We start from the raw sequence: 25,555 nt of genomic DNA on the forward strand, positions 1-25,555 counted from the left end.
AATAAATAATCTTAAAAAAAAATTAGAAAATGATTAATGAGGATAGTGAAAGAAATAAAGTAATAATGGAGGGGAGGCTGGTGAGATCAGGCAGTATCGTGTCCTTCCGGCTTGGCCAGGGTCTGTGCACTGTGTGCATGCCCTGCCTGGACAGCCTGAAGAGGGCGCCCCATCCCTTGGCCTGGAGTTAGGGGTGTTATAAACCGTATGGGGGTGTGAAAACAACCCGGCCCTCTGGAAGAGCGCTAGGTCCGTAACAGCTGAGCCATTTTTTCATATCTTTTCAGGTCCTCCCCCCTAAGATTTTTTTTTTAATGTGCATTGAGGTTTCGCCTGCATGAATGTCTGTATGAGGGTGCTAGATCCCCTGAAACTGGAGTTACAGTTATGAACCGTACCACTAAACCATCTTTCCAGCTCCCATTTCATCTCTCTCTCTCTTTTTTTTTTACAAAGATACCAGAAATGGGAATGTTGAATCCTGTGGCACTTCTATTTTTAATTTTTTTGGTAGTTTTTCAAGACAAGAGTTTCTCTCTGTAACCCAAGCTGTCCTGTAACCAAGGTTGTAAACCATGCTGGCCTTGAACTCAGAGATCTGCCAGCCCTCCGTCTCCCTAGTGCTGGGACCCCACCGCACCCAGAGATCTGTCTGCCTTCCGTCTCCCGAGTGCTGGGACCCCACCGCACCCAGCTCTCTCTCTAATTTTTGAGGAATCTCCATACTGTTCTTACAGACACTACTGCATTGGGCATCCCCACCAACCAGGCAGAGGCTCCTATCCCCATGTCATCTCCATCTGTGGAGAGCAGCCACCCCAGCAGGGGTGAAGGTGCATTTCCCCCAACAATCTTTTACGTACCTGTTGGTTTTTTCCTGTTGTCTTTGGGTAAATGTCTATTCAACTTCATAGCTCATTTTAAAGATTTATTTATTTATTATGTATACAGTGCAGTTCCAAAGAGGCACCTGGCCTCATTACAGATGGCTGTGAGCCACCATGTCGTTGCTGGGAACTGAACTCAGGACCTCTGGAAGAGCAGGCAAAGCTCTTAACCACTGAGCCACCTCTCCAGCCCCATAGCTCATTTTAAAGAAAACAACCATTGGGTTTAGATAGTACTCACCTATGTGGAGATCAATCTTTTATCAGCTGTGTGCTTGCAGTCATTTTTGCCATCCTGTGGGTTGTCTTTTTCTCCCCCTCTGCCGTACGGAAGCCTTTCTTTAAAAAATAAAAGAAGTGGCCGGGTTTTTGTGGGGCTGGAGAACTGACTGAGAGATTAAGAACACTGGCTGCTCTTCCAGAGGACCTGGGTTTGATTCCCAGCACCCACATGGTGACATCATTATCCTTCTCTGCAGTCCCAGGGGACCCGGCACCCTCTTCTGGACTTTGTGGGTGCCAGGCATACATATGATGCACAGACATACATGTCAACAAAAACCCAAATACACACAAAATAAGAAATCTTTGAACAAAAAGTACTGGTGTGTGTGTGTGAATGGAAGCGTGCCACTGTGGGAATGGTTCTCCTACCGCGAGGGTCCCAGGTTAGAACTCAGGGCACCAGGCTTGGCGGCACGCACTGTTCCCGAGTCCCCAGATTTGCCTGTTTCAGAGGAATTGAACCTAAAACAGAAGTTGATACTGGAAGTGGTGGCTCATGCCTGTAGTTCAGCTACTTGGGAATCTGAGACGAGCTTTAGCAGCCTGGGGAAACCTCACCTTGTCTAACAAAACAAAACCGGGTGGTGGTGAATCTCAGCACTCGGGAGGCAGAGGCAGGATCTCTGTGAGTTCAAAGCCAGCCTGGTCTACAAGAGCTAGTTCCAGGACAGGCTCCAAAGCTACAGAGAAACCATGTCTCGAAAAACAAAAACAAAACAACAACAAAAAAAGCCACGTATGCAATAACAAGAGTGCTTTATTAATTCCAACATTGGCGTGGCACTTGACAACCCCCCAAGATGGCCACAAGCTCCTTTTAAACGGAGTTAGGGGAATTCCAGGGAGGAGGGGTTAATCTGGGGCTGACTGGTGAAGGAAAGGTAACTCTGGGGGCTGATTGGTGGGAGATCCTAGTGGTTAGGGACCTTCCAGCAGCCGGGCAGGGACAGATTTCTGTAGTAATCAGGAGACTGTGGCCGCCTGCTGAGCCAGCAGAAGGACGGGAGGCTTGACTGGTTTGCCCCTGAGTGTGTGTGTCTGGTTTTCTCCAAGAACGGTTTGCCCAACTCCAGGCATCTCCAGTGAACTGAACCTAAGGCCTGGTCCCTGGCAGGGGTTATTACAAACCTGTCCTGACTCTGGTCTCATCGGGGTTACTAGGAGAGTCAGCAAGGCTCTGGGCTGCCCCTCTTCCCCGCCATCTCACTTCTCATCTTTGCAAAAATTTATTTATTTGATTATTATTTGACAGTTTTTCAAACTACTCGCTGTGTAGACCAATTTTTTTTTTTTTTTTTTCGAGACAGGGTTTCTCCGTAGCTTTTTGGTTCCTGTCCTGGAACTAGCTCTTGTAGACCACGCTGGCCTCGAACTCACAGAGATCCATCTGCCTCTGCCTCCCGAGTGCTGGGATTAAAGGCGTGCGCCACCATCGCCCGGCGTAGACCAAATCTTAAACAGTCCCAGCTAATCTCCATTTCTACCAGATGCCGCAATTGTAGCAGGAAACAACAAATAATAATAATAATAAAAAAAAACAAAACAAAAAACACCGAGCCTCACTGTGTTTGTACCCTGGCCGGACTGGAACTTGCAGTGTAGACCAAATTGCCTTGCATGCGTACATAGCGGATGCGTACGTAGCAGAGCTGAATCTGCAGGTCCCTGAAAGGCAGGGGCGTGAGCTCGGAGCTGGCTCCGCACTGAGAAAGCAGCGCCCAGCTTCACCTCTCTCAGGAAGGCTAAGGCGCATCTCAACTCTTAAACAGCCCCAGCTAATCTGCATTTCTACCAGATGCCGCAAGCGGAGCAGGAAGCAACACGATCTCTAGTTGCTCCCCGTGTATCCCTTGAGGCCGAAGTGTAACATTCCGCCGCTCTCTGAATCGGGAGTTTGGGGGCGGTTGGTCTGGCAGAGAGAAGTGCACTAACCAGGGTGCCCGGGACTTGCAAAACTCCCGAGTTACTTCCAGGGCCTGTCTGAGTCATATACTGTGATTTTGGCTTATCATAAACAGCTCTATTCTCTTGCTTAGAATTCTAAATTAAAACTAGGCCAGTCCTCCACTGGCTGTAGTCCCATCTGCCTGTAGCTCACACTAGCTGGTCTCTAAGTGTGCCAGCGGCTTCACAATGTAGCCATTCTTCCCCCAACTTCCTACACGGGCAAGCCCTAACTGGGTGATTCCTAAGTTGGATCCAAATGTGCATCTGAGTCAGAGCTGGGCATGGAAGTTGTTCTGTTTAAGCCTAAAGTGATTTCAGATGAAGACGGAGTCTCAGTTCACTGCGCAAAAGAAATCCAGTCTGCAGCGGTCCAGATCCGACCGCGGGAATGAATCAACCATTGTAGATTCAGTGTGGGAGCGTCGTAGCCTCGGAATGATTTCTCACGGTGGAAGCTTTTCCCTTGGTAAAAATGTGTGTGCATCCACTGGGAGAGGTGAGTGAGCGGAGCAGCTGAAATGCTAGATTTATGGGCTGGAGAGATGGCTCAGCGGTTAAGAGCATTGACTGCTCTTCCAAAGGTCCTGAGTTCAATTCTCAGCAACCACATGGTGGCTCACAGCCATCTGTAATGAGGTCTGGTGTGCAGACAGAATATTGTATACATAATAAATAAAAAATACTAGATTTATGACTTCAAAACCAAGTCTGAGACGTTTCAGATAACAGCTATGCAGATGCCCCGGCGATCCTGAAGCTACAGCAGAGGCTATAGATTAGAATATGGTGTCTGTGACTTCTTGGAGTCAGGTGTGACGGTCAGTGCCTGTCATCCCAGCATTTGAGAACACAGGCAGAAGGCTCTCAAGTTCAAGTCAATGAGACCTTTCTTTAAAAAAAAACAATGGCTTAGTAGCTAAAGGCGCAGGTGGCCAAGCCTGGTGACTCCGATTTCAGTCCCTAAGATCCCTATGATGGGAGAAGAGAATTAATTCCAGTGGCTTGTCTTCTCACTTCCATGCATGCATGTGTGTGTGCACATTCCCACAAAAGAAATAAAATGATGGAAAAACAAGAAGGAAGGGGCTAGAGAAATGGCTCAAACCATTAGAGGCCTCACCAGCGGTCAGGCTACACAGGTGTATGTAGTAATAGGAGCGGTGGGCCGCTTCCTGACACCCGGCTAGCTTTACCCGAAATAATTTCACGGAAACTGTATTCTTTTAAACACTGCTTGGCCCATTAGCTCTAGCCTCTTACTGGCTAACTCTCATATCTCAATTAACCCACTTCTAATAATCTGTGTAGCATCATGAGCTGGTGGCTTACTGGAAAGGATCTTAACCTGCGTCCATCTTGGAGAGGAGAGCTATAGTCTGCTTGAATTGGCTTCTGGCTTCTTTCTCCCAGCATTCTGTTCTGTCTACTCTGCCTACCTAATTTTTTGTCCTATCAGGGCCAAGGCAGTTTCTTTATTAACCAACGAAAGTAACAGATAGGTGTAAGGGCCCAGGGCACCATCGCACGGCTGGGAACTCAGTGGACACGGTGGTGATGGTGAAGTGGGGGCCCGGGGAGGGCGACAGTGAGTGGTGGGTCCTCATCCATGTTTTCTCAGCCGACAGAAGAACTTGCTCTCTTCAGTGCCGGTGACTGTTATCTGCTAAGGAGGCGTCTGTCCTTCCGTCTCAGGTCCCCAGCCCCTGATTGGTGCTCCAATTGTTTTAAAGACAGCATTTCTTTTGCATCTACTCCGTGTGTGAGAAAGGACCACTCACAGGGGGCAGTTTTCCCCTTTACTATGTAGGAACCGGGATTTAAACTCAGACTGTCAGGCTTGGCAGCGTGTTCTTTGGACTTGTTGAACAATTCGCTTTGGAGCCTATCCTGGAACTAGCTCTTGTAGACCAGGCTGGCCTCGAACTCACAGAGATCCGCCTGCCTCTGCCTCCCGAGTGCTGGGATTAAAGGCATGCACCACCACCTCCTGGCAGTACTCTTATGGAAACAATGACGACACAGACCCAATTTTTACTACGTTAATCCTACTGACCCGCAAACATGGGAGACTCTTTCCATCCTCTGATATCTTCTTCAATTTCTTTCTTCAGAGACTTGAAGGTTTGTCATACAAGTATTTCACCTGCTTATTAGAGTAACACCAAGATATTTTATATTATTTGAGGCTATTTATTGTAAAGCGGGTTGATTTCCTGATTTCTGTCTCGTCCTGTTTATCATTTGTATTTAAGAAAGCTACTGAGCCGGGCGGTGGTGGCGCACACCTTTAATCTCAGCACTCGGGAGGCAGAGGCAGGCGGATCTCTGTGAGTTCGAGACCAGCCTGGTCTACAAGAGCTAGTTCCAGGACAGGCTCCAAAGCCACAGAGAAACCCTGTCTCGAACCCCCCCCCCAAAAAAAAAGAAAGCTACTGATTTTTTTGAGTTAATCTATCTATCTATCTATCTATCTATCTACCTACCTACCTACCTATCTATTTTATGGAATCTCTATAGTCCAGGTTGGCCTAGAATTTACAGTGTAGCCCATGCTGGCCTTGAACTCAATGGTAATCCTCCTGCCTCAGTGTCCTGACTGTAAAGCTGTGTGTTTTAAAGGGTTTATGTTGTCATCTCTTAAAGTCAACATAGATATTTTCTCATGTTTAAAAGCATGGGGGGGGCGGGGCTGGAGAGATGGCTCAGTGGTTAAGAGCATTGCCTGCCCTTCCAAAGGTCCTGAGTTCAATTCCCAGCAACCACACGGTGGCTCACAACCATCTGTAGTGAGGTCTGGTGCCCTCTTCTGGTCCGCAGAGATACACACAGACAGAATATTGTATACATAATAAATAAATAAATATTTAAAAAAAAGCATGGGGGGGACCCTGAAAATGCCATAGGCGCTTGCATTTAAAATGTTCTGTTTGTAATTTCATACTGCTGTGGGCTCACCAAATGGCAGCATGCTGAGCGCTTTGAGCTGAAGGAGGCGTGGAGGGCCTCAGAAACAAGACTTCTCTTACCTCTTAGCCTGTGTTCTCTTCTCCTTTCCTTCCCCACCAGCTGTGACCTGAGAGTCCCAATCCCCGTCCCCTAAGGCAGCCAGGAAACCTAGAGACCTAGAAAGGTCACTGTTTTGGTTTGTTTTGCTTTTTGAAACAGGGTTTCTCTCTGTAGCTTTGGAGCTTGTCCTGGAACTAGCTCTTGTAGAACAGGCTGGCCTCGAACTCAAGAGATCCACCTGCCTCTGCCTCCCGAGTGCTGGGATTAAAGGTGTGCACCACCAGGCTTATTTATTCTTTTTGTCCTCTTCCTCCCTCTCCTTCTCTCCATTTCCATGGTCCATACTGCTTGCTGCCTGTTCTGTTCTTAATGCTTCCAATCCTCTGGGTCCACCGACAGAAGAAAACAGCCTCTCTCCTACAACAGCCCTGTCTTTCTGAGCAGGCCCCTCAGTTTCAAAGTTCCAGGACATGGTGCACAGTTTTGAAGTAATGTACGCTTCCAACAGAAGCCCACCAATGGTTTGTTATAGCACAGGCTGGCTCACAAACAAAACCAAACAACAACAACAAAAACCTCACTCCTCCTCTGTCAGCTTTCTGAATGCCCTACCTACCAATTTGAATATATAACCCGGGTTTGTCTAAAGCAGAAGGCGACACCCCCCTCTCCACAGAGTACTGATAGACATATCGGCAGAGAAGTCTGAGCAGCACACCCTGGGTTCAGTGAGGTGTCGGCATCATGGATGTGATATGTAGTCATTCTTGTGATCACACCACCAATTCACGGAGAGTGACTTTGTCTGGGGGCACTATATATTTCATAACGCATATTTTTCCTGTGTGTACAACATATGGAAGCCAGGTATGGTGGCATAAGACGTGTAATCCCAGCACTGAGGAAGCTGAGGCAGGAGGATTGCTATGAGTTCCAGAGCTACATGTAGCAAGACCCTGTCTCTCTTTTTTTTTTAATTTTTTAAAAATATTTAATTATTTTGTATACAATATTCTGTCTGTGTGTATGCCTGCAGGCCAGAAGAGGGCACCAGACCTCGTTACAGATGGTTGTGAGCCACCATGTGGTTGCTGGGAATTGAACTCAGGACCTTTGGAAGAGCATGCAATGCTCTTAACCTCTGAGCCATCTCTCCAGCCCCGACCCTGTCTCAAAGAACAAAATGAGGCCAGGTGGGGGGTGGCGCACGCCTTGAATTCCAGCACTTGGGTGGCAGAGGCAGGCAGATCTGTGAGTTTGAGGCCAGCGTGGGCTACACAGAAAAACTCTTTCAACCCCCACCCCCAAAAGAAAAACAGAACAAAGCCAAGCAATATAAAATACTGGAATATTTGCATTCAATAAGACAATAGCTTAATAACAAATAGTTTATTATTCAAATGGCTCACGATGTCCACATTAAGCCAATAAAAATAAAGTATATGTAAGTCGCTTAATGGCATAGCCGACTGTAATCCTTTTGGAGGTCAGTCTTTCAGACATAAATGCAAGTCCAGTCCCCTGTTCTCCAGAAGACTGATCTTTCTAGGGTGAAGACTGGGGCAAGATGCAGACTTTCCTGGTGGCGGGCATGGGGTAAGTCAGTCCTGTGCACACCTCATGGGCTGTGAACCCCTCTCAGCTCCTGCAGAACTGAGAATTCTGGCTTGCAACATTTTCCAAGTTTAGCATGTCAAGATAAAGACACAACTTGAACCTAACAGTTGTAGGAGGCACACGTCCATTTCAAGTTTATATTTGCCCCCTTCAATGATATTTGCAAATTTAAAGAAAGTAAAATATCTTTTTCAAGATGGGGTTTCTCTGTGTTGCTCTGGCTCTGTAGACCAGGCTGGCCTCGAACTCCCAGAGATCTGCCTGCCTCTGCCTCCCGAGTGCTGGGAGTAAAGGTGTGCGCCACCTCCGCCCAGCTTGTTTATTTTTCTGGGACAGGGTCTCACTGTGTAGCTGTCCGAGGACTCACAAGTTCCAGGATTAAAGGTGTGCCAACATGCTCGAGGTAATGCAATGTTTTCGTCTGCTATGGCTTTTGCGCACTGAGATTGTCGGCTCTCTTTCAGCTGAGTTTTAGAAACCCAGTTTTATTGTGCTCGTATGCGTGCGTGCGTGCGCACCGGCACGCAGGCCCAAAGACTAAGGCATGCTTGTGGCGGTTAGAGCGCAACTTTGTAGAGCCGGGTCTGTCTTTCTGCCTTTAGAAAGGTTCCAGAGATTGCACTCAGGTCACGTGAGGGCGGGCGGGCGTGGCAAGCACCTTTGCTGACTGAGCCGTCTTGCCAGCCCTCGGCTGGTTTAAGACGTTCATGGTCTTTAGTGTTGCTGGTAGGCTCTTGGGGGTCAACAATACCAAAGTTAACGATTCACTGCAGGCCTGGCCATGTGGTGGCTTTTTGAAAGAAAAGACAAGCTCGGCAGTGGTGGCGCACGCCTCTAATCCCAGCACTTGGGAGGCAGAGGTTTGCGGATCTCTGTGGGTTTGAGGCCAGCCTGGTCTACAAAGTGAGCTCCAGGACAGCCAGAGCTACACAGAGAGACCTGGTCTTGAAAATACAACAAAACAAAAACAACAACAACAAAAAACTCCAAACAACAAACAAAAAATTAGGAAATAGTTTTTGGAAATTATTATGAAAAATAGGGGTTTGATTTGTAGGTGCATGCCCCAGTCAGAAACAAAAATTAGACTGATTGTTACAGGCAGGGGATAGATAGTCTGTGTCTGTGAGATAGGGTAGAGAGTATTTTTGAGTTTCAGCAAGGCTGTGGTTTCCTGAGAAGGCTCTAATTGGTTGAAGAGCTAGTTTGGATAATCAGTCTCTTTAACAGGCGTGATGAGGACCTCGGCTTTGTCCGTTCATGAGCCAGGCTGTTTCTTAAGGACCAGCTGGGACATCTATTTACAATGATGTTTTAGTTGAGAGAAATGTAAGCATGGTTTTCAATTGATAAATAGTTGGTTATTCTTCCTTGTCTGAGAGATTGAGACAAAGTTTACACAGACAGGGGGAAGCCCGAGCCCGGAAGTGAAGAACGTTACATAAATGCATAGTAGTAGTGAGATCGGGTCAGCGGGCAGACATTTAATAACCACTTATAAGGCCCTCGACAGCTTCTCTTGGCCGCTCACATGCAAGTGACCTGCGTCACGTCCTCTTCCTGCTCAAACTGTCCGTCATCCGGTTCCCGCAGGACGCTGTCGCTGCTGCTGAACCCCAAGAAACTGTCGCTCTGTGCTGGCCGCTCCTCCTTGGTCCAACACTCTCTGGAAGGAGAGAGGGGGCCCCCGTCAAGAGGGGCTCGGCCTTCCGTCGGGTGGGAGGCGCAGGTGTCCAGGCCGATGCTCCTGCTGCCGACCTTGTTCCTGTCCTCGCCCTTCAGCAGGCGGCTGGCTTTCCTCTGAGAAGGAGGAAAGAGACCGTCAAGGCGGGCTTGGAATATGTACCCTGCGCCTCTGCTCCGTGTGCTCCCCTGCCTAAAACTCCCCGCCTGGGAGGAGATCCTGCTCTCTCTCTCTCTCTCTCTCTCTCTCTCTCTCTCTCTCTCTCTCTCTCTCTCTCTCTCTGTTTTTCGAGACAGGGTTTCTCTGTAGCTTTGGATCCTGTCCTGGAACTAGCTCTTGTGGACCAGGCTGGCCTCGAACTCACAGAGATCCGCCTGCGTGCGCCACCACCGCCCGGCGAGATCCTGCTATCTCTAAGGTCCAGCTCGGAGCGCTGCTCCTCTAAGCCTGTCTGGCCAATCTGCTCTGGCTTGTCCTCAGTGGCAGGTGGTTGCACACAGCCCAGCGCGTTTCTCAGAGAAATGTACCGGCATCTAAACAGCGGAAACTCTGCTTTAGTGGGTTCCTTTTCCTGGAAACACAGACCCAGGTCCTTTCGTGGCAGCTGGAATGTCCTTGGGATCTAAGCAGCCCTTTCCTTGTCCTGCTACAGACAGGGCTATGGCTCTACAGCTGGAGCTCTCCGGCTCACCAGACTGACAACTGGGTGTTTTGTTAATAAATATTTACTTAATACTAATAAAAAATGTCATTGGTTCATGTAGTAGTTGAATAAGAGCGGGCCCCATCTGCTCATACATTTGATTTAAATGCTTAGTCGCTAGGGAGTGGTACTCTTTGAAAGGATTAGGAGGATTAAGAGGTGTGGCCTTGTTGGAGGAAGCGACGCTGTGGGTGGGCTTTGAGGTCTGAGAAGCCCACACCAGGCCCAGTCTCTCTCCTCCCACCCTGCTCCCACCGTGAAGATAATGGACCAACCCCCTGAAACTCTAAGCAAACCTCCAAAGAGATGCTTTCTTTACAAGAGTTGCCGCGATCAAGGCGTCTCTTCGCAGCGCTAGAACACTGACTAAGGCAGTACAGTGATGTCGTCTCTGCCGCATCAGCTAAGGTCAGAACCAGATCCCTAACGGACAGAAGGAGCAGGAGGGGGGACTCGGGTCCAGCACGTGCACATCCAGGCTTCTTAATCCAGGCTAACATACCACGTATTGGTTATGATCGCGTAACCTCCGCTGCATAAAGCTGAGGGGGGTTTTAAAAAACAAACCTGTCAAGGTTTTCTTTCCATTTTCAAAGAGAGGGTTTATTTGCCCGACATTCATTCCGATGGGACTGAAATTGCTCTGTGGCCCCGTCGGCTGGTCTTACAACGGCGTCTTTCTCCCATCTACCCTGGTTCACCTTTGCTCTCGCCAAATGCAAACATCAGGTCTTCGACCCTTGTCCTTATTCCTGCTCAAAATGTGCTGAGCTGCGTGCCCGCCCCCGCCACGGGGCCTGAAAGGTCCTCTCAGCTGGGTACCAGGTTTGAGAATGGAGTCCCAGGCAGACCCAGGGCTGATCGGCACCGCTAGGCTGGCCGTCCTCAAGCCTGGCTAGCAGGGGCCTTTCCCAGGAGTTCAAAGTCCTTGGCGAGCGTTCAACCGTCTACTCTGATTCACACACAGAGGCCCCGGGGCCCTCGGTTGCACTAGGGACAAAGGTGACTTTTGCAACCCATTATTGTATGTCAGATAACAGGCCGACTCTCACTGCAATGAGAATTTCCTTAATAAAAAACGGAATACTCTGTAGAACAAGCTGTTCATAGTAACGGACTTGGAGGTAGTTGTTAATAAGTAAACGGCCTTCGGTTGTAAATCTGAAATACTATCTGACAAAATGTCCAACACAGTATCTTAGAAGATTCCAGGCCACACACCTTTGCCGTCAGGAGTCTACAGGGTTTGAGGAACGCGGCTTTCACAATGATATTGCCTGACTGACACCACTTCACCCCACACGAAAAGTTCTCACCATCAGCCAACTCCTGATGTCCTAGTAACTCAGAATGTTGGCCTCTGAAACCCATTCCTTCCTGGGAGATTGTTCATTTCAATCCTCTCGTTCTGCAGGGATCCCCCACAGAGGGAGGAGGCCATGGAGTGTGTGGGGGTGGGGGGGTGAGGAGGTAGGGGAGGGCCACACGGGCACTGGCGCCATCTGCCTGTTCTCTTCACAATACACTCAGCACATTTCCAGAAACAAGAGCAGATCAGTAACCTAAGACTTGCCAAATAAATTTTCTTCTTCTTCTTCTTCTTCTTCTTCTTCTTCTTCTTCTTCTTCTTCTTCTTCTTCTTCTTCTTCTTCTTCTTCTTCTTTTGAGACAGGGTTACTCTGTGTAGCTTTGGAGCCTGTCCTGGAACTTGCTCTGTAGACCAGGCTGGCCTCAAACTCACAGAGATCCGCCTGCCTCTGCCTCCTGAGTGCTGGGATTAAAGGCCTGCGCCACCACCGCCCGGCTCTAAAATTCTTTAGTGCATTCAGAACTGTATTTGTAGTCATGCTAAGTACTAATGTAATTAATTACAATAAGAAGCCTTAATTAGGCCCCTGTATATGCTTTCGAAGTTAAGCATAAAATAAACCAGCAAAGTTTGTCTTTTCAGATATACCTAGCTAGGTGGTCCTCAAATGCTTCAGAGATCTACAGAATATGGCATTTAAAATGCTTAAGCTTCCCATAATAGACAGAATTGCCCCTCCTAGAGGGAAGCCAGATAGGGCACACCAAATTCCACCCGGACTGTGGAGATGCTAACCGCTGGGCAGAACTGCCCCCAGCCTCACCTGCTGCCAGGACTCTGCTCAAACTGTAGATAAATTTGGGGGTTGATTGACATACTTCGCCTGGTCAAAGTTGCCCCTCTCCCCAAAAGATCTCAGACCTGTGCCCGGCAGCCAAAGACCTGTGCTGTTCTGTTATGTCAAATAAGACCTGCAAGTACTGCCCCCAGCAAAACTACAGAGTCTACCGGAGCCTATGGTCACCTGTCTAGGTAATGGGTTGCCGGAAGCAAAGACCTGTATTTTGAGATCTGTATTTTGTTTACAGCCATCTTAAGTTCACAAGTAAGATATTCACCTTTGCAGGACAAGTTCCGGACCTAGAAAATCAGCCTAGTGAGATCTGCAGGCCCCAGGCTTTTAGAAACAATTAGCATTTCCTTTGTTAGTCAACAAGCACAGATCCCCAGTATTTCATCAGCTAGGGGTCTCCGGACCTGAATTCCAGCAGACCTGGCACTCTCCCATCTCCCTTGCCCGTTTTGCTATATAACAGCTTCTGAGAAATAATAAAGCGCGGTTTGATCGGAAATCCTGTCTTGCTGTCCTCTCTCGTGTCTCTTGTTCCCTCCACTCCTCTTCCTCCTCTAGGTTTATCAGGGACCCCCGTTTGTATCCCGCTGGCCGGGATAATGGGTGTCTGTCATTTTAATTGATGCATAGACTGTTTAGATTATATTTCCAGTTACAATGTGTGCTTCTCAGATCTCTGAGGCCATTGGCTGACTGTAGCTGTAAGAGCACTCACCTCATAACCACCTCAACTGTTGGACCAGTTTAACAACTAGTTATTTACTAATTAACAATCAACATGGACAAAATACTGCTGATGACTGACATTTTACACTTAATTTCCCCCAACTTTCTAATTATGAAAAAATTCAAGTATGTAGAAAATTTGAAAGAGAATACTAAGTGCCCATTACCTAATTCAATATTTGCTGTTTCATGGGCGCATGTAAGCTTTGGAACATCCAAACTGATTGATAAACTACATTTTTTTATTACAGCCGATGGCCTTTTAGTTGGAGAAAACAGGACCATTTGGCTTTTCTGGGTTTTTTCCCAGTCTCTTTATACCATTAGCAGGATTTAATGATTGATGTTGAAAGAAAAACATTCCTGTGAAAATAATTACAACCTCTTATATTGCCGGTCACGGCACCAGACACATTTAGATATGTTTTCAGAGCAACCCCCGAGAGTCCTGCGGTGTGTGCTGATGTCATTCGTAGTTTATAAAAGAAATGGAGACATGCAGAGGAAATGGCACTGTCTGTCCCTCCTTCTTCAAGCTCTCGTGTGTGTGTGTGTGTGTGTGTGTGCGCGCGCGCGTGTGTGCATGGTGTGTGTGCATGGTGTGTGTGTGTGCACGGTGTGTGTGTGAGTGCGTGTGTGTGCATGGTGTGTGTGCGTGTGTGTGCACGGTGTGTGTGTGTGCATGGTGTGTGTGTGCGTGTGTGTGTGTGCATGTGTGTGTGTGTGTGTGCATGGTGTGTGTGCGTGTGTGTGCACGGTGTGTGTCAGCTCTGGAGACCACTGTGGACGGGAGCTCTATTATGAGTCTGCAGAAACCAAATACTTTTAAAGATTTTTATTATTTTTATTTTAAAATTATATCTCTGAAGCCCGGCAGTGGTGGTGCATGCCTTTAAACTCAGCACTAAGGAGGCAGAGGCATGGGGATTCTGAGTTTAAGGCCAGCCTGGTCTACAGAACAAGTTCTAGGACAGCCAGGGCTGCAAAAAGAAACCCTAGAAAAACGAAGCAAACCAAAGCAAATCATGTCCCTGTGTCCGTGTGTACAGGGGTTTGCAGGGTCCAGAAGAATGGGCCAGAGTTCATGTGGTTTACATGTATGTGGTTATGAGCTGCCCAAAAGTGCTGGGAACTGAACCTGGGGTCTTCTGGAAAAACCCAGTGCTCTTAACCACTGAGACTTTTCCCCAGTCCCAGAAACCAGGTCGTTTTAAGTCACCAGCCTCTGGCAGGGGATAGCGAATGTGTGGACAGACTGGGAACCCATTACCCCGGTAGCAGTGAAGAATAGGCCGTTCTGTGGCAGACGAACCAGGCATCCCGCGTCTGCTCTTACTAACTGCCTGCAGCGCAAAATGGTCCCTAAGCTAAGAGCTGCTCCTTGTGACAGCGTATCTGAATAGTTCCGGAACCGTGCCATGTGGCTGGAAGGCAGGCACACATCTTTTCTTTTTAAAAACAATACAAAATTTACTTTATTATTAATTATTGTACTTGAGTGCATCTGTATGTGAGTGTAGGCACATGCATGCCAATGGTGCGTGTGTGTGCATGTGTGTGTTCATGTTCATGTGTGTGCATATGTGTGCATGTGTGTATGTGTGTGAGAGTACATGCATGTGTGTGCATGTGTGTATGTGTGTGCATGTGTGTGTACGCGCATGTGTGCACGTGTGTATGTGTGTGCATGTGTGTGCGCGTGTGTGCGCGGGTGTGCATGTGTGTTCATGTGTGTGCGTGTGTGTGTGCATGTGTGTGCGTGTGTGCATGTGTGTGCGTGCCTGTGTGTATATGTGCGTGTGTGTTCATGTTCATGTGTGTGCATGTGTGTGCGTGTGTGCATGTGTGCATGTGTGCATGTGTGTGCGTGCCTGTGTGTGTATGTGTGCATACGTGCGTTGTGTGCATGTGTGTGTGCGCGTGTGTGCGCGTGTGTGTGCGTGTGTGTGCGTGTGTGTGCGTGTGTGTGCATGTGTGTGCGTGCCTGTGTGTGTATGTGAGCGCACGTGTGGTGTGTGTATGTGTGTGCGTGTGTGTGTGTCAGGACAGTTGTTGGGAGTCAGTTTTCTTCTTCTACAATGGGTTCTGGGGAAACAGTTTCTTTTTTGTGCTCCTCTTTAGGAGGCTGTTTCCGTGTTGAGCCTGCACGGTCTAATCTGTACCCATATTTAAAACGACAGAGCAAGCTTAGGGGTTAAACATTTTACTATCGTGTCTTATTTATAAAGTCAAAATTGGTGAATTTTACTTACTTCTGGGGTCTGGGCAGCTGAGCTCCACACAACTGGCCTTTGGAGAAATACGACCTGCTTTGTAGCCAAATTCCCTTCACTGAAAGTTAAAAAAACAGCAAGATTAATATTTGAGAATTAGGATTTTTTTTTTTAATCCCAGAGAACTTTCAATTAGTTTTTAAAGTTAAGAAACCAGCAACTGGATTTCTGTGGTATTTCCACGCACATGTGTTATTATTCTTGTCCCAGCGAATTAGCAGTATTCTCTAGATTTACATCTGACTAGGCTGGCCTATATATATCTTTTGTAGGATAACCTTCTGATCCCCAAATAATTATAAAAATCATTCTACTTAAATTACATTGGAAAAACAAAAAGAAAAACATTTCTATTAAAAAATTAATTAAGAGCTGGAGAGATGGTCCAGCCATTAAAGGTTAGGCTCACAACCAAAAATATAAGAAATTAATTAAAGGGGTTGGAGAGATGGCTAAGGGGTTAAGAGCACTGCCTGCTCTTCCAGAGGTCCTGAGTTCAATTCCCAGTAATCACAAGTTGTCTCATAACTGTCTGTAATGAGATCTGGTGCCCTCTTCTGACATGCAGACAATGCAGGCAGAACACTGTATACACAATAAATAAATCTTTAAAACAAAACAGAAACATCCATGCAGATAAAAATAAAGAAAAACTTAGCCAGGCATGATAACACACACCTTTAATCCCAGGATTTGGGAGGCAGAGGTAGCTGGATCTCTGTGAGTTCAAGGCTAGCCTGGTCTACAAAGCAAGTTTCAGGACAGAAACCCTACCTCGAAAAAGCCAAAACCAAACCAAAACAACAGTAAAAACCCCCAAACCCAAAAAGCATTAATTAATTAACTAACTAATTAAAGGAGACTGTTGGAAAGATCACTCAGTGGTTAAGAGCACTTGCTGCTCTCCCGGAGGACCTGGGTTCAGTTCCCAGCACCCCCATGGTGGCTGCTACCGACTGTCACTCCAGTTCCAGGGGATCCAATGCCCCCCTTTCAGTCCCCATTGGCACAGGCACGCACACGGTGCACGGCAAAACATCCAGACACAGACGAATGAAATCAGAAGTGGAGCGTTGACTCAGGGATCAGAATGGGAACTGCTTGGGCTGGCGCGAGGGCTGAGTGGTTAAGAACAGGGCTGCTTTTCCAGAGGTTCAATTCCCCTAATTGACAAGACAGCTTACAGCTGCCTATGACTCCAGTCCCAGAGATCTGATGCCCTCTTCTGGCCTCCGAGGGCATGCGTCTACGTGACGCGCATCAGTGCAGGGCAGACACTCCCGCGCCTTAAAATAAACCTACAGGGATTTTTCAACGGAGCTCTTGCAGAGGACCCGAGCTCATGTCATATATATTCTTTCTATGAATTACTTCCTTAAGATAAAGTCTCAGGAATGAGATGATTAGGCCAGAAAGTATGACTTAACGTCAAACTGGAGACTAAACTTGGGAGCCTCATGTGGGGAACTGACCCGATGTTCCACTGAGACGGTTCAGCCACAGCCGGCTCCCCGCGTTTCAGACGCCCCTTTGTAGCCGCCGATCAGGGTTCCCACTTAGCTGTCAGCTCTGCAAATGGCCCCTCGCCGGAGCCGACTCAGGGTGGCAATTCCTCTGAAGAGCTACCAGCCCCCGTGGGTTTGGGGAGGAGTGTTCGCAGTTAAAGCTGCTCGGTAACAACTTTTTTTTTTTTTTTTGGTTTTTCGAGACAGGGTTTCTCTGTGGCTTTGGAGCCTGTCCTGGAACTAGCTCTGTAGACCAGGCTGGTCTCGAACTCACAGAGATCCGCCTGCCTCTGCCTCCCGAGTGCTGGGATTAAAGGCGTGCGCCACCACCGCCCGGCTCTCGGTAACAACTTTTATTATGCAAAGAACCCCAACAAAACCTTCCTCTTAGCTGCCCGCGAGTCTGTGCTTTCCTGGAGGGTGGGTGTGAGGGAGCTTTGGCCCTGCGGCGGTGTGCAGTCAACCGGACACTAGCAGAGCGTCCAAACTATGGGGGCCGCTAATTTGGGGAAATGAATCGTCCCCCAAAGTGCTCGGAGGAGACTGTCACACTTTTTATTTGTTTAAAAAATATTTATTCTATGTGCATTGGTGGTTTTCAACGGGAAACGGGAAATTACAGAGAGTTGTGAGCCAGCACATGTCTGCCGGGGATTGAACTCAGGACCTCCAGAAGAGCAGCCAGTGCTCTTAACCAATGAGCCATTTCTCCAGCCCTACAATTTTAATTTTAGAAGGCTTTTTATAGTCCAGTTTCATTTCTGTTTGATCTTCTGTTTGAACAGAACACTCCGGATGATGTAATGTTGGGGGATAAATCGTGAGGCATTACTGGGAAGAGTTAGCATATAGAATGGGCTGGTCTATGTTTGGGAGTCCCGGGGTTCACTGAAACAGCCAGGACTCGGGATCCAGACAGTTCCTGGGTTCAGACCCAAGCCCTGTCACAGAACCCAAGGTTCATGGTCTCTGTCTTCTGTGTTGGGGAAGATTATTTTCAGGTGTGTGACTTTTATTTATGTTGCATTTGTTTAACTCTTTGAAGCTGTGGTTCTTGGCCTGTCTAAAACACCTGATGGTTAATAAAGAGCTGAACGGCCAATAGTGAGGCAGGAGAAAAAAGGAGAGTTGGAGCTGGCAGGAGGAGAGTATAAATTAAATAGAGGAAAGAAATGAGAGAGAGAGAGAGAGAGAGAGAAAGAGAGAGAGAGAAAGAGAAAGAGAGAGAAAGAGAGAAAGAGGAGGAGGAGGAGGAGGAGGAGGAGGAGGTGGTCAGGGGTCAGCCCCCATTCAGCCAGGAAGTAAGATTGAAAGTAAGATATACCGAAGTAAGAAAAGAAAAAAGTCAGAGGCAAAAGGTAGACAGGATAATTTAAGATAAGAAAAGCTGGCTAGAAACAAATCAAGCTAAGGCTGGCCATTCATAAGTAAGAATAAGCCTTCACGTGCGATTTATTTGGGAGCTGGGTGGCAGGCCCCGCAAAAAGAGCAAAATGTCAAAAGAGTAAAAAGTGAAACATGACTCCATTCCCCTGGGCACCTACTCAGAGAAACACAGCGTGCGATTTCTGGAAAAGACCCCGGTTCTGTTCCAGCACTTACACCACGGTTGGCGCACGACTGTTGGTAAGCCTAGTTCCAGAGGATCCGACCTCTCGCCTCTGTGGGAGGATTTGCATAAAACACTCACACACATAACATGAAGTAAATAGGAAGGAAGGAAGGAAGGAAGGAAGGAAGGAAGGAAGGAAGATCCACTATCTCTGTCCACTTAGTACAATGCAGGGCAAGAGTTCCGAGAAGAAAGACAAGAGCTGCCTGGGCATTCTAGGATTCTATGACAATGCATGTTTAGTGAGCAGTTAGCTCCCCTGCCGTTCTAATTGTATATAAAGATAACCCTCCTGGGGGGCAGTAAGAGCCAAACTTCCAGGGTTCCATAACGCCTAGAGGATCTGGGGTGCAGGAGAGATTGTATGATGGCAGAGTTTTGGTGCCTCCTTTCCTCCCTAGGCTATAGAACTACCTACCATACCGTCACTCTAAAGCACTGCCTGGCAGTTTGGCACAAAATGGCTCAGTGTGGCTTGGTGTTTCACGACCTACCTCCATTTCAAGGTATTCTCGGGGGCCATAATTTATTTTAGTTCCACCCTTAGGCTCAGTCCGGTCCTGTCGTTCCTAAACCGATCCTGACCGGATGCAGGAAATGCCACTGGAGCCCATGGTCTGTGGCTGAGCAGAAGAGGGCTGGCTGCCAGATGTCCTGCCCATTCATGCAGGGCAGTGTGGGAAACACTTAGAAGGGGACCCGCTGGAATCTCCCAGTGAATGGGAAGGAATAATTACACTGTTCCTTAGGGAAGAGGAGAGGAGAGGGTCAGGGTTTACACAGTCTGGAAGGTTCTAAGTCCATCAGTCAGCCTAGGCGAACCATCAAAAGGATACAAAGACGCCAGATGTGGTGGTGGTGCACACATTTAATCCCAGTAGTTGGGGGCGGGCAGAGGCAGGTGGTTATCTGTGAGTTCAAGACCAACCTGGTCTACAGAGTGAGTTCCAGGACAGCCAAGTCTGCACAGGGAGACCTTGTCTCAAAAACAAACAAAACAAGAAAGAAAGGAAGGAAGAAAAGAAAAAGCAACCAAACAAAAACTGAAAAGTTTGTCTTTCAGAAAGCCCCTACTTTCTCAAATGTCCCTGCATTTGTCCCACCCTCTAAGCCGCAGACTGTCAGGCTGGTGGGCCTGTAGAGCTGTGTAAACTTTCCGGCAGTTTACACAGGGCCATTGCTGACTGATGAATAAAGTTGGAAAAAAATGTTTTCAGGAGTGGGCCCTCAGTGTGAGAGTAGTTCCTTCAACTCTGAGCTCTTTGCTTATCTCTCACCGCTCCTCTTGTGATCTTTTCTCTCTCTCTCTCTCTCTTTTTTTTTTGTTTTTTGTTTTTTGAGCCAGGGTTTCTTTGTAGCTTTGGAGCCTGTCCTAGAACTAGCTCTTGTAGCCCAGTCTAACCTCAAACTCACAGAGATCCGCCTGCCTCTGCCTCCCCAGTGCTGGGATTAAAGGTGTGTGCCACCACCGCTCGGCTCTCTTGTGATCTTTTAAACTTAAGTATCCTCTTACATCCTTGATACCTCTGCCCACTTAAAAAAGTGTGCTTTTTTCTAAAGCCATGTCAATCACAGCTTTATACAGTCTGTTAAGACCCCGGGGGGGGGGGGAAGGACTAGAGGAGATCAATGAGACCAGGAAAGGGGGGTTCTCACACCTGTTCTTAGTCACCCACGATGGTCACTTGGAACATGAAGTCACAGTGACAAGTCCCTGGCCCACACACACCAGTCATGTTCAGGATGCCAGGGAGGGAAGCGGGAGCATCTCCGGTTGGAAGAGACCGTGAAGGAACTTACACATAAGAATCATTGGCCTCTTTGAAAAAATGAACTGATAAGACATGGTGACTCAAACTTTCTTCCAGAAGGAAGTCAGTGACCAGGGGAAAGAAAAGGAAGTGACTGGTATTCTGGCTTCAGTGTAGGTGTTCAGACCAAGTCACGGCTGTAGGAGACAGCTAACCTGACACACTGGGGCAGGAGGAAGAGCAAGGCAGCCGGGTGCCCGAGGCCTGTCCTGTGCTAGGGACAGTTCTTCACAGAGTGAAGGGGTGAAGGGTTTTTAATTTTGTATCACAGATGAAGGTGTGGGATGTGCTAGATTCCAAATTCTACGAAGTCACACTGGAAGTGTTCCTCACAGGCTTCAAATAAACATCGGTTAACCCATCTCCCAGATGAACAGATTTTAGGATTAAACGTGTAAGTGAGGCGCGGCGAGCATTACCTGTCGTGTCTCAGTATGGGTGTAGGCAGCACACTGGTCAGAAGCCAGCCGAATTCAGCCAGGGTGTGCAGCAGAGGGCCGTAGTCTGTTTTGATTTCACAGCCCTGTGGGAACAAGCGTAAGGGCTGACATTCTAATAGCAAAGACGTGGGCCACACGGTAGCTAGGAAGAGGGGTGATGGGGGACGCCGTGGGCTCCCAGTCCAGTGGTACAGTGTCATGGGGCTGCGGCTCCTAGAGCTTCATCTACTGCAACATCTGCCGCCTTAGACCCACAGCTGGACGGTGGCCATTCACTGGGAAAGCCACCATTATCAGTTCTAACGTGTGGCGCTGGGAACCTGCGTTTGAAAAGATCCTTGCGGGGGTACCCGTTCCATGAAGTTTACAAAGCAGGTTCAAAAACAGCAGTCTAGCGGCTGGATGAGAAGATGAGAGCGGTCACTGACGCTGACGGGGCCTGGATTCTGGGGTCTCAGGTGTGGGCAGTGGCGCTGACGGGGCCTAGATTCTGGGGTCTCAGGTGTGGGCAGTGACGCTGATGGGGCCTGGATTCTGGGGTCTCAGGTGTGGGCAGTGGCGCTGACGGGGCCTAGATTCTGGGGTCTCAGGTGTGGGCAGTGAAGCTGATGGGGCCTGGATTTGGGGTCTCAGGAGCGGCAGTGGCGGTGATGGGGCCTGAATTCGGGGTCTCAGGTGTGGGCAGTGACGGTAACGGGACCTGGACTGGAGTCTCCCTTAAATAAATAACCCCTTTTATTATTCATAATTCTAAACTGGTGTGGGGTTGTTTTTGTGACTTACGCCTACACAGCTTCAAGGCTTTGTTGTAGTGAGACTTTCGGTATCAGGGTTTTTTCAGGGCTAGAGTACCAGATTTGGGGTAATCTACTTTTATTTTGGCATAGGCAATTTTGTTATTTTTTTTTTTTTGTTGCTGTTGTACTGAAACTTTTGAAAATGTGGGCTAAGCTTTTTGGATAACATTGGCCTCTCTGTGTTTAAGGATTCTGAGTGTACCAGCAACGATGATCTCTAGCAGGCAGAATCATACACAAAAGGAAAACAAAGTCTCAGAAACTGCGGCTCACCTCGATGACTGTCCACTGCTCCACCACAATGGCGTCATTTCCTTTCCTGTTAGAACCTGGAATCCCAGGACCTTCGTCTTCATAGATAAAAAATCCTTCCAGAGATTTAGGCGAAGGGTCCCCTGTCAGGGAACAGACACAGTTCAGAAGAGCCATAAGTAAAGGACGCCTGTTTCTAACCATCATCACGAGCCTCGGGTAACTACTGTAACCAGCTGAAGAAAAGCGTGTCAGCTGGGAGCTGTTTCCTCCCGTGAGCATCCCGGGGCTCCATCCCAGCATCACAGGGGTAACAGAAGTGGGGTGAGGTGGCTCACACTTGTAATCGCAGGACTTGTGAGCAGAGGTAGAAGGATCAGGAGTTTAAGGTCATCCTCAGCTACATAACAAGTTTGAGGCCAGCCTGGGCTACCTGAGATGCTGATCACAACATTAGAATGTCCTGGAGAGATGGCTTAGCAGTTAAGTGTGCCTGCGTCTTCCAGAGCTCGGTTCTCAGCAGCACTCTGGGCAGCTTACAATTGCCTAAGCTTCAGCGTCAGGGAATGCCCATGACTCTCTGGACTCCACGGGCACTTGCACACATAACGACATGAGAACTGGTACACGCACACACAGAGACACTTATACGTACACGTAAATTAAAAAAAAAACTTTACTGAGCAAACACACTTAAAAGAAAATTTATTTTGGTTGAGTCCTGCTGTTGCAAGATTTCCTTTTTTCCCTATAGGTAAAGACGGTTTCATATTTCACTGAAATAAAATCAAACATATATAGGAAACTACCATAGAGGAGACAAGATTAGAAAATATGAGCATGAATGGACGGTCAGTCTCAGAAGCATCTGGAAATGACCTTCACCTTGAAACAAAACTTTGATTCTGATCTGTGTTAAACCATCAATGAAAACATGAGAATGTTGACCCTTGAAATTACAGGTACAATATTAAAACCAGCCTGTGGATTATAAGCAGAGGGCTGGGAGGACGGCTCAGTGGTTAAAGCACTCGCTGTGAGCCCCAGCATTGCCTAAAAGTCGGCCCTGGGGAGGCAGGGACAGGCAGATCCGGGGCTTGCTGACCCGTGGCCTGGACAAAATGTCAAGCTCCAGGTTCAGTGAGAGTCCCTGCTCCCCCAAACAGGGTGGAGAGTGAGAGAGAGAGACAATGGGATGGTGACCTCTGGCCTCTAGACACACATGCCTGGGCAGGTGCACACATGTACCACATGTATACACACACACACACACACACACACACACACACAATCATAAGCATGGAACAATTCTTTACCTCAGTGCATTAACAAGTCCCAAGTTCCCCATAACAGCGGCAGGAAGACTCTAACAGAAGTCATTGTCCGAGAATTCCTGCCCGGAAGGAAGTTTGAAGCGGAGGCCTCTTTGCCTTTTCTCTTGCACAGTTGACAATAACCATCTGAACTAAACTAAAGGGTTTGATGGAAATTCTTTGTCTCCTATTTCGCAATAGAAGATGTTTTTTCTCATGCCTATGTGCTGGGTAAACACTGTGCGTTTTGTGTGGGACTTATCACGTCAAGTTTCCCTGTTTGCCACGGAAAGCAGAATTGCTTTGCTACAGTTATGATACATATACCTTGCAGCGATATGGTAATCAATTATAATGGAGAAATTCATCTTTGTTTTCCAGTTAGCTTACATCGTGATGGACTCATACTCAGTCCACCCTGGGCGAACTGAATATATTGCTTAATGTGATCCAAGTAGAATCTACGCCTTATGCTTATATTTTAATAAGGAATGTATTTTCTAATATATCAGCACAGTCAATTTTATTTTATTGTTACCGTCTCCATTAAAAATGGTCTGTCTTTAAAGAAATCCTGTTTGAGGGTTTCCTGAATAATAATGGCTGGAAAGGCAAGGTTTTCATATGATGAAGCTTAAAGACAAAACTAATTTTGGTGTCACTTCTAGTTTTAATATTTATTAAGAGACTGGAACTTGAGAACAACTTGTTCTCTGCTTCCCCCACCCCTAATTGTTTTGCGTGGCCTTGTTGGGGGAGGTGTGTCTCTGAGTCTGGGCGATGATAGTATTCCCAGTTAGTGCTCTCTTTCCGCCTCCTATTTGAAGATGAGGATGTAAGCACTGGGTTACTGCTCCAGTGCCGTGCCTGACTGCTGCTGTGTTCTCTGCCGTGAGGGTCACAGATGCTAACCGCTGCAACTGTGTTCTCTAAATTTTTTTAAAAAATTAATGAGTTGTCTTAGTCATGGTGTTTTGTTATGACAATAGAAAGGGGACTAGGACATTAGCCTCTCTACTCTTCTGGATTGCTCTGTGCCCTTTGCCCTGGATAGTCTACCCCGGCTCTTACACGCCTGCCTCCTGCATTATTAGCTTCCTGCATGTATGTTTATGTGTGTGTGTGTATGTGCGGGTGTGTGCGTGCTATGACACGTGTGTGGAGATCAGAGGGGCAGCTTGTAGGAGTGAGTCCTCTCCTTCAGTCCCGTGGGTCCTGGATAGCTGAACTCGGGTGGCCTGGCTTCACCTTTACCCCTGGGCCATCTTGCTGGCCTCAGGTTGCCCTTTCTTACAGATTCTTCCCTGGTTCTCTTGTGGTCCATTAGGTACACTCTGAATATTTTGTTACTTTTTTTTTTTTTTTTTTGGTTTTTCGAGACAGGGTTTCTCTGTGGTTTTGGAGCCTGTCCTGGAACTCCCTTTGTAGACCAGGCTGGCCTCGAACTCACAGAGGTCCGCCTGCTTCTGCCTCCCGAGTGCTGGGATTACAGGCGTGCGCCACCACCGCCCGGCCTATTTTGTTACTTTTGAAATTGGGTGTGCGTGTGTGTGTTGGTACCACCACAGCCTAACTGCCTGTTCCCCACACTTACTCATTATAGCAAACCCTGTACCTAAGCGGATACACGGATGAGAAGCAGAGATAGATATACATACACCTTTCTACCTGACGGCCCCTCGCTTCTCCTTCAAGTGCCTTGAAAGGAAGAGAATCCACAGGCAATCAAAAGGAAACATAAAGATCTGGCAAAGCGGGGTTGGAGAGGGAGACTACACTCTGGGGGTGACCCTCCTTGTGTGTGTGTGTGTGTGTCTGTCCACTCCTAGGGGAATGTTCGAAACAGAGAAGGCTGCAAGCGTGTGGAAGGACACAGAGGAATGCCACAGATCTTACAAAGCTAGCATCGTGCTCTGTCAAGGTAGGTAGCTTTCCAAGACATCCCCTCCCCTCTGCCGCTGTTTCTGGAGCATTTTCTCCAGTGCGATTCGTGAGCTAATAAGTTTCTAGGCAGTGTCTGGTCTTGTAGTTCTATGTTCTCTGTAGTGACCTGATTTCTGACAATATTTGGGCTGAGGACAGAAGCAAGACACAGCTAAATATGCATTTTTTTTCTGTGTGTTCAGAATGCCAGACACCAAACATTCAGAGCAAAGAACCCAATTCAGTCCAGCTTCTTCTTATTGGCTTCTCACAGTGGGAGACACTGGTCAGTTTCCCCTCTGCAGTGTCCCTGGGCACTTCCGGGAAAGTCCTAGTGACCCACGGGTGTCCAGACCCCAAAGGCTGAGGTGGATAAAAGACGTTCAGCAAAGACTGCATCAAACACTGTCTGAAGAGACGTTCCAGAGCCGCTGAGGAAGGGAGAACCTCCCTGGGGCTCTAAGAACTAAAGCCACACAGGGCCTCTGGCTGAGCAACGGCAGTAACCCATTTTATTTTCGTCAGGCCAGTCCCATGGCAGGAATGTCTGAGAGAGACTGAAAAGAACAGTTTTGCTTTTCCTTGGGCAGTTTGTCACCAACCAAAATCTGA

General features: G+C 47.8%; 1 protein-coding gene across 1 annotated transcript in view; it reads right to left on the reverse strand.

The window, feature by feature from the left end:
• Positions 1–7,499: 7,499 nt before the first annotated feature.
• Positions 7,500–25,555, reverse strand: part of Rftn2 (raftlin family member 2) — a 38,884-nt gene continuing 20,828 nt past the window's right edge. Inside the window, exons 6-9 of the mRNA XM_041668590.1 lie at positions 21,729–21,850; positions 20,638–20,741; positions 15,270–15,348; positions 7,500–9,542 (exon numbers count right to left, since the gene is read on the reverse strand). Of these exons, the coding sequence (XP_041524524.1) occupies positions 9,270–9,542; positions 15,270–15,348; positions 20,638–20,741; positions 21,729–21,850 (578 nt within the window). The 3' untranslated portion in view covers positions 7,500–9,269. The remainder of the gene's footprint in view (positions 9,543–15,269; positions 15,349–20,637; positions 20,742–21,728; positions 21,851–25,555) is intronic.

Source organism: Microtus oregoni, unplaced genomic scaffold, assembly GCF_018167655.1.
Source record: "Microtus oregoni isolate MIOR12 unplaced genomic scaffold, Mior012 000018F_ref0000195, whole genome shotgun sequence".
NCBI classification, from domain to species: Eukaryota; Metazoa; Chordata; class Mammalia; order Rodentia; family Cricetidae; genus Microtus; species Microtus oregoni.